The sequence below is a fragment of the Nanorana parkeri genome, unplaced genomic scaffold, assembly GCF_000935625.1.
Source record: "Nanorana parkeri isolate BGI_ZX_2015 unplaced genomic scaffold, ASM93562v1 scaffold175, whole genome shotgun sequence".
NCBI lineage: Eukaryota > Metazoa > Chordata > Amphibia > Anura > Dicroglossidae > Nanorana > Nanorana parkeri.
Window position 1 is genome coordinate 412,162 of NW_017306443.1, and position 9,582 is coordinate 421,743.

General features: G+C 37.8%; 1 protein-coding gene across 1 annotated transcript in view; it reads right to left on the minus strand.

Annotated features, from left to right (window-relative positions):
- Positions 1-4,877: 4,877 nt before the first annotated feature.
- PHKA2 (phosphorylase kinase regulatory subunit alpha 2) overlaps positions 4,878-9,582 on the minus strand; it is a 90,540-nt gene continuing 85,835 nt past the window's right edge. The window contains exons 31-33 of the mRNA XM_018554852.1: positions 6,694-6,747; positions 6,101-6,301; positions 4,878-5,062 (exon numbers count right to left, since the gene is read on the minus strand). Coding sequence (XP_018410354.1) covers positions 4,889-5,062; positions 6,101-6,301; positions 6,694-6,747 — 429 coding nt within the window. The 3' untranslated portion in view covers positions 4,878-4,888. The remainder of the gene's footprint in view (positions 5,063-6,100; positions 6,302-6,693; positions 6,748-9,582) is intronic.

The window sequence follows — 9,582 nt, forward strand, 5'->3', positions numbered from 1 at the left end:
ATACAGTTTATTGTAGTTTATTAAATCACCTTTAATATATTTAAATATATTTAATAATGTAATAATATACATTAGATATATTTATACATTGTGATCGTATTCGCTCTTGAGCCCCTCTTCTCTAGAGTGAATAAATGTAATCACTGTAATGTAATCTTTCCTCATAACTAAAGTCCTCCAACCCTCTTATTATCATATATTATCCTTCATATCCCAGTGATTTTATTGAAGACACGTGTAAATTAAATTGTGTTTTTTTTAATATTATCAATTTTAACAGTAACCAGCAGAGGTCCAGCAAAAGGATACATATATGTATATTGTGCTGACATTTCACTTTAAATAAAGCTGTTTATGTTACATAACAATACATTATATATGTTTATAGACATCTAATTATGTCAAAATATATTAAAAAAAAACTGCAACTGCAAACTTATTTTTGAATTTTGGATAGATTGGAGAGGGATTAGAACACCAGCCAGGTTTTTATTGCTGTCGAAGGGAGATTCACTTTCTTTATTTGTCCTGGTGGCGATCAGTGAAAATAAAAAATAAAATCCCAAATTTTGCATTGTCATCAGAAAAGGGACAGATGGGAAATCTTCCAATGAGGATGCTAGTTCTGGTTTCCCTCACGTTGGTGGATTTCCTCTCACCTCCTATTGTGTCTGTTGGACACTCTATCCAAAACGAAAAAAAAAAAATTGGATTTCAGTTCCATTTTAAATAAAATACCGTCAGATGGTTGTTTATCCGGCAAGAATATCTGCAGTTAAATTCTGCAATATGATTATCAGTCCACAGAAGACCACAAGATTAAAAGTAATACAGTATAGTGTATTATTCACTGTTGCAGATCAATAAGAGATTAAGGTAACACAGTGAGTAAAATTGTTGAGTTATCTATAGTAACCTGATTTCACCCTTCATCAGCAGATAAATAGCAGGCATCCCTAAACATGTATTTCACTGTGTATTCAGCTGCTTGCCTGGAGTTCAGCTTCAGATTGATCAGGCAATTAAATCAATGCAGACACAACAGGGGTAATATAGCTTTTAATAAAGGCTCAATTATAACATATTTACATTAAACATAGAGGGAGTATTGTTTCTGAATGCAAACAACATTTACATGTCGGTGCTAGGAAATGATCAGTAGCTAAAATATATTTTCTTTTTTGTTCATACATTCAATATACAGTACGTATAAAACAGCATGTAAAGGTCTACATTCAGTGTAACTGAGGGATGGGCAGGATACAGATATAACAAAGACATTTATATACAGGCAGCAATTTGAAAGGCAAGACCAAAGCAGAATCTTTCTAGCAGACATCAAAGTGAGGTCTATGAATAAACTCATAATAAAGCAACTGCTACAGAGCACCGATGAGAATCTGTCACACACTCCTGGCCTAAATCCTAAATTTGTGTGGATTGCTGGGTCAGGGTGCAGACTATGATACCAACCTGAAATACCTGTAAGATGAAATACCTGACTAGGACAAGTCCAACTAAAGCGCACATATATCACTCACAAAAAACTCCCTTGTTGTACACTGTTACTGTACCAAGCTCCCTGTATTATGTGAGTTTAGAGCAGCCATTCTCAACCAGTTTTCCTCTAAAGGTTGTTAGAGCTTCCATGGGCTGTGGCTGATTGACCTCTCTTCTGATGGTGCCTGCATCATTCCTGGGCCAATGCCTCATAGCAGTGCCAGAAGCATGACACCAATGACCTTTTAAGCTGTCTGTAAGGATGGCATTCCGACCACCACTGTAAGGGTTGCATTCTTTCCACTGAACACCAATGTAGGGAGAATTTTTCCACTGAACACCAATGTAAGGAGCTTTCTTCCAACTGATCACCATGTAAGGGACATTCAGACGAGCTGAGCATACATGTTTAGGGGACCCCCTGTAATAAACATGCCTCTGAGCAATGGTCCAAATTAGACACATAAGGAAACAAACTGAGATAAAAGACAAATTCTTGTATTACAAAATTAAAGGGCAAGGAAGGACATAAAAGTGATCCCTATTCTGTGTTCCCTTATATCTTAAAGGGTTTCTAAACCCTCCGTTTTTTTTGCCTATATCTACTGCTAGCAAGCAGTAGATATATGCAAAAAGTAAAAAAAAATAAAAATGCTTTAACAGCGGTTTAAACTTACCCCGTTTTCGCCGCATGCTCCCGCCCGAGAATCCGAAACTGCTCGACCGGCCGCAAAGCATCCTAGGGCGGGCGCATGCGCAGTTCGGATTTTAGGCAGGCAGACGAGCAGAAGATCGGATTAAGAGACATCATTTAAGGTAAGTGCTGACATTAACATTGGGGGAGGGAATTTTTTTTTTTACTTTAATGTCACTTTAAGGTATACTAACACATGTGGGCGGATACATAATCTTCACGCCCACACTCCACAGGTCCATTTCTGTGTATAGACCACTGTCTATCTCAATAATGAATATTCTTGCAGGACACTGCTGACCTCAAAGTGTACCTATTCTTGCTCCAGATATGCACAAATCTGCACCATCATTTACTGCAGGTTTATGGTACAAAAGATTGAGGATAGCTGCTAATGAGTGTCAAAGTCAACAATGCACTGCATTGCAAGAGCACACATTTACAAGCCTTTGTAAATGTACTCTAGTTGTAACATACAAGTGCAATGAATGAAAGCGTCTCTTTTAGTTTTGGATGGAGTGTAGATTAGAACACCTGCCAGCTTTTTATTGCAGTCCGTGTATCCGTTAGGGAGATTCACCCTCACTATTTGTCCTGGTGACCATTACCACTGACAGAAAATCCCAAATTTTGGGTTGTCACTAGAGAAGAAATAGAGGGGAAATCGTCAAATGTGGGCACTAATTGTGGTGACCCTGCTGACCACCAGGGATTTCCTCACTTTGGAGGGTTTTTCTCTCACTTCCTGTCCTACCAGATGGGAAGTGAAGGGAAATATCCCCAATGGAACAAAAAAAAGCTGACAGGGATTATAAACATCCCTTACTCTATCCAAAACTAAAAGAAAATGTTTGGCTAAGGGACCAAATGACTTGTCACGTACACTGTACGTGACGAGTTATTTGCTTCTTTAGAGGGCTGTTAAACGCTGAGAATCAGCTTTTAACATTCATTAATGGATGCCCTTACTACAGAGGCATTCATTAATGAAAGGGTTAACCTTTTTCAGACACCCGATACCTTAATATCGGGTGTCTGAGAGTCAAAGCAGAGGGACACACATGCCGGCTTTTGCCAAGAGAGTAAAATACACTCATCCCCATAATTAGAGCTGATGTGCAACACTGAAGCTGTCACACGTTGGCTCGATAGATCAAGAATTAATCACAATCTTCTCCCTGCAAAGAGAAGTGACTATGATGCACCGCAACCCCGCAGGGATATTCCCCTTCCCTCCAGTGCTGACTCGTGGGACAGATGGGGGAGGGAGCGGGCAAAGCTGTCTCAGCTGAAGCACAGCTCTACGCTGTCAGCATATAGCAGACAATAGCCCGCTATATGCTGAGTTTTAGGTCACAGGAGGACATAGTAAATGTCCTCCTGTGACCCTAAAGAGAACTATAGCCAAAAAAGATTGAGCCGTAGTTCTCTTTTAACTAAGTCACATACCGTTATGACGGCATCTATACTTTTAAAATGCTTAATGACAAACATAATGGATTGTTTAGGCAAAAAACTATTGTGTAAGAACAATATAGCAAAAAAAAAAGTAAAACAAGACAATCTCATCTGCTTAGATTCTGCTCTGATGCTCTACTTCAATATTGTTTATCCATAGACCCCAGACTACGTTCATAGAGGAAGCGCAGCTTTCTTAAAAAGCATACACACACTTGCACAACATACATTTGTAACTGTAAATTAATCGTTTTTAAATATATAAATCTTTTTATAAATAAATGACTCAAAAACTGAAACGAACAACATGCAGACAATAGTCCAGTCATATTGTACGCTGTAACATGATAATAGGCACAAAGAATATATCATTTACACAGACCAGTATTACTTCAGTATCACAATAAAGTTGCTGCTATATGTAAAATGGCTTTTTTTTTAAAAACAAGGAGTACATGCTTGACAGATGGTAGTAGTATTGATAGCCCTCTTACTGCCGCAGAGGAATGAGGAAATATGGCCCAGAGCAACCCATTAAATATCAGTAGTTATGTCTCTAGTAGAGGCTACAAAATAAAAGACTGCTACAGTAAATATAACAATGTTACATTTGGTGTTCATTTTGCTTCACCTTATTCACTAAATCAAGTAAAAAATCACTTTGCAAAGGGCATATGTTCTACTCCTTTAGTAATCAGAACCAATGAATGCGTCATTGCGAAGTGGCTGTATGTGTTATGCTGTGTTCTTTGGGGCTGGAATTTTCCTAAACATAACAGACTTTTTATTCAGTAGTTCCACTTAGCCTATGTCCTTCCTAAAATGACTAATTGTAGAAATAAGAACAGTATTTGCACTTGGTTACAAAGTGGGAGTAGGGAATTTTTTTGTGACATTGTTCCCAAAGTCTATACTTTTACAAGAATACTTTGTTGGTTCATGTTATAATTAAAGGATTCCATCAGTAACAAGAACAAACAGGTAACTTTGATGAAATGCTTTTGAATGTAAAGTAACAGCTGTACAATCGTTTTCCCAGTTGGAACGCACTGGGGTTGATTAACTAAAGACAAATAGGCTGCTCATTGTGCAAGGGAATTTACCCTTAGCCCAGTAGATGTAAGCTTAGTAAGTGAAAATTCACGTTGCAAAGGATATATAATCACGTGCAAGGAACAGCCTTTTTGCCTTCAGTGAATCAACACCACTGTCTCATTTATATGGTAGCCTGACCTCTCACTGCATCATACAACTTGTATTAGGTAAAAAGTCCTGCAGGTAAACGGACACAGCTTTGGTCAAGTAAGTCATTGTACCAAATGCCCCACTGGGAGCACTGTCATAGAAAAAGTTGCAGATCCCTGTGGCTGGATCCTGGTCAAGGTAAAAATCTCCAGCTCCAAGAGCTTTCTGTAAGATAAAACAACAAAAGGTTTACAGTTTAACTAAATCAAACAATCAATCAACAAATCCATCTAAAGCATGAAATGTATATCTGGAAGGAATATATTGAAGGAATATTATATAGACAGCCCAAAGTTTATTTATCTGGAGTTGAGCATTTACAAGGACCTGGAAGCTGGGATATATGATGCTGCTCCTTGACCCAAAGTGTGAATTAGCACCTCATGATATCTCCTGGTTAATCATATTTGTCATATACAAAAAAAAAACAATCAAACAAATTTGTCAGCATCATGATGAGATTTCAATTATGCGTCCCCAGGCCAGTTTAATTGTACCCCCAGAAAACTTTTATTGCATCATTTCCTGTGAACATAGATCTTTGAGACCACACTTTTCTAAACAGTTGAAGCAATATATTGTTAATAAGTGAATTATTTACTTGAAGACTTGATAAGACAAAATAAGACATGTGAAAAAAATGATTGTTGTAACAAGGGTATTCTTTTACCACCACCCTGACTGCTGGCCACTGTATGCTGTCTTTCCATAAATCCATGCCTAGTGATAACTTAAGAGTTTCTAAATTATTAACATATAATGCTGCTCATATTGATGAAGGAAACAATCTGACTTAAAGGAGAACTATGAGGTGAGTGCTTTTCACTCAAATGCGGCGTCTCAGTATACCGCGAGCAGCAGCTCGTGGTATACTGCGGCATCTCAGTATATTGAGCCTAGGGTGAGCCTAGGGTGACAGAATTTGTGTCCTCCTGTTACCCTAAGGAGAACTCTGGGGAAAAGCCTGAACCCCATAGTTCTCCTTTAAAGTCAGAACTAGACCCTGCCTCTCCAGTTACTTGTGCCAAATGGATGATAACACCCTTTTCCAAACTGGAAATGGGAGAAATTAGGTTTTATGGAAAGATATATTGGTCTTAGATGTGTCTGCGTGATGCTATGGTGGATGATGGTCTGTTTTGGAGTAGGGATTAAGAAGGAAAGAAATTTAGTATCAAAAGCAGAAGAGAAACTCTTTCTTACCTGGTCCTGTAGGAACAGATCACTGGCCATGTGCACAATACGATCCACATGGATGATGCCTCCCATGCTGTCTACTTCCATGTCTGACACTAAAGTGAGAACATGCATGGCCTCTACTAGCAGCTGCCTGTACTCAGGCTGAGGAACATGGTTGAGGACAGATTCAACATGAACAGCAAACTTTATTTCACAAGCTGTCATCTATAGAAAAAAGAAAAGAAAAACATATTTAAAAATACATATTGCAAATATCAATTGAAAACAAAACATTGCAAAAAAAAACTCAGTTAGGTTTTTGCACTGGTAGCCCTTGACATTTTAACATTCATCAAAAGTGTCACCTTCTATAGACTTGTCAAAGGCAGTACCAGGCAGAGAATTCTTATTAGCTGCCATTGACAATAAAATAATTTGCTCCACACATTCTTCAAGCAAAACTATTGAGCAACGTAATGTTTTTCTTTGCTTAAAGCTAGTCTATTGATACCATAACAATAAAGAAGATTACCAGGCATATGTCATAGTTTTTATTTATTTTTTGAATTCTATATTTTCTTTTAATTGTATTATGCACATTTCAGTGTTTAGTATACCTCTCGTGTGCTTGAGGATGGAAGAACATATCCATCAATCGACAATCCATGACACTGTAAAAAAATAATAATAATCACACAACTAGAACGAAAATTTATGAGCATAATATGAATATTTATTAGAGCAGGAACTCAAACTTCATGTATTATCTTCATCTCATTTTTATTCTCTCCACAACCCACTGCATTGGTTTGACAGGATCTATACATAATTACTCTCAGAGACCATTTTTCTTACCACCAACATAATCACACGAGCGGAACGCCAGCACATTTATCTCCTGAACTACTCAAATAGAAGATGTATGTCCATTGAAAGCTGACTTACTGCATTTAATCTGAATTCTCTGCTAACAGAATTAAGCTCTCACTGGTTAACTGTGGCTGTAGTTCCTGAAGCCTGTGATGTTTAACGTCCATTATCTACTTCATGTATCCTCAATTACCTGCCAAGGCATGTCTGAATCTGATTGGTGGCTTTAAAAGAAATTCCAATTGTTGACACTTTTTATATCAGGCTTTCTGCATGCGAAAGAGAGCAAGGAGTCTGCAGAGGGTGTGTTGGAAAATAGCTCTGCGGTATCACAAGCATGGGTTCTCAGATCACCAAATTACCGACAAAAGGGAATGAGTCCTGAAGCATTAGAGTAGTGATTGAATGAAAAACTTAAAGTGACACTAAACACAGGAGTTAAATCTTATATATGAGTAGATCCTCAAATAATCTCTGAATTCATGCCAACACTGTCCTTCCTTCTGGAGGGTGGTTACTTTTGTTCCCCATGGTCCCTCTGTGTGTTGTAAAGTAGCCACTGCTCCAAGCTCGCTCCCGGGATGGACTACAATCTCAGTACAAATTAGCAAACTAAATGTGAGATTGTAGTGAGTGAGCTTTTCAGTGTTTTTTCTTCTTTTGAGCTGCTGTAGGACCAGCAAAGAAGAAAGGTGTTGGTGATCTTAATGTAGATGTCTGCCACGGGCACGTGGTAAATACTGCTTTTTATGACAATGTGGACTTTTTTGTGGAGGGATTCAGTATTAGTACACATCTCAACAAATTTTCTGCTGCTATAAGTTTCATTCCCCAACCCTTCTTGGCCCATTGTACTCTCTTCTGCCTTCTGTAATATGGCCTGTTGGGACACTCCCAAATTGTGATATTCCTGACATGGAATTATTTTGTTTCTCAGAAATAAGTTTACTTCAGTTTAATAAAGCTTTTCTTAACAGGCCTACAGAACAGGAACCCAAACTGTGCTTGCGCTATCTTCTTGAACATGATAGTACTAAATATAACAATGTAACACCACTATGGGCAACTTTACTCTCCATTACCATTCCACCTTGTTTTGCTGAGATCACATATCTCAGTGTTATAACTCTGTCTCTCTACAGCTCTCTGATAAAACCTGCCTGTTTCATAACTTAACCTGATGTTCCAGCAACCCATTCTTGTCATTGTATTAAAACCAAAGGTTTAATGTAATTTGACCAGTACTAATTGGGAGGAGTATAACTGTCTCTTTTAAAGTATAAGGCCTCAGCATCCAAGTCTGCTGACTAGAATGCCATCTAGAACAAATTGTGTTCTTTCAGGAAGCATATATTTGATGGTAGTGCTGACTCACCGTATCACAAGGTCAAATACAATACAGGATACTCATCATCATTACTGGTTATTTATGGAATGTAATAGGTTATACTCCTGACTACCAACACACATGTGACCTTAATAGTACTGCGGTCTTGTTCTGGGACTACTTTTTGAATGTCCATAGCTAACCTGTATGTGTGCAGGTTGTCCTCCTATCCAATATCTGAGGATCTGAAATCTTTAAATTATAAATGTAATGACTGTTAGGTGGTTACCTGCTCCTTTGCATGACGATGTTATGAGAAACATAGCGGTAAATTAGCCATTATGTATTCTTGTTTTGCAGCACTCGTGTGCTTGGTTCAATCAACTCCAGGGACACTCTGCATTGGCATTCTCATGAAAACATGCAGGTAGACAAAAAGGCTAATTACAGTCCCAGAGTGAGTATTAAACAGGCAGTCCCCTATTCCTTCAACTAGTACTATAAACTCTGCAATGGGCGGTATCTTATAATATTTCATATATACAGTATATGCTGTATATATATCTAAAAAATTAATTATGATGCAAAGCAAAAAAGGAAGGCAAAAAAAAACTACATTCACTTTTTCAAGTCATAACTTTATCATATGTATCGCCGTGACATCAAACAATACAACATTAACATATATATAAATTCTGAAGGTCTCTCTGCTGCTAAGGTTTGATGATCTTTAGTCCAGAAAAGGAAAAGAACTTTAGTGGAGCAGTGCAATGGACAGAGATGTATTGAGATGTAAAGCACAGATACATGAGAAGAAAAAAAGCTAATGCCTTGACGCGTTTTGCAAAAACAGATGCCTAATCATAAAGACATATATTAAGCATTTTGCTAAAAAGCTAACGCAAAAAACCTTAAGGAAGTAGCTGTTTTTTCCTGATGTATCTGTCTTTTACATTTTCTCAAACCTCTGTGCATTCAATAGCTGCTCCCAGAATCTCTTCCTTTGGAGGACTTATGTTGTCAGCCTAGGCGAGGCTGAGATATAGAGGAGTGGCTCCAGGTAAATGATATCTTAGGTCCCTAGCAGCAGCGGGACTATTTGCTTCTTTGGTTTGATGCTCATTACTTGGGAATTGTGTGCAAAGTTTTTCCTACTGCAAAATAGTCACATGACCAGAATTGTTGTTGCAGTAAGTAACCATTGTCATGTGTGGTATGAAGTCTTTTAATGTAAGTCTCCAGCTGATTTATTTTACATTTTTAGATATTGTCCTGATATGTACATGGAGTATATATATATATATATATA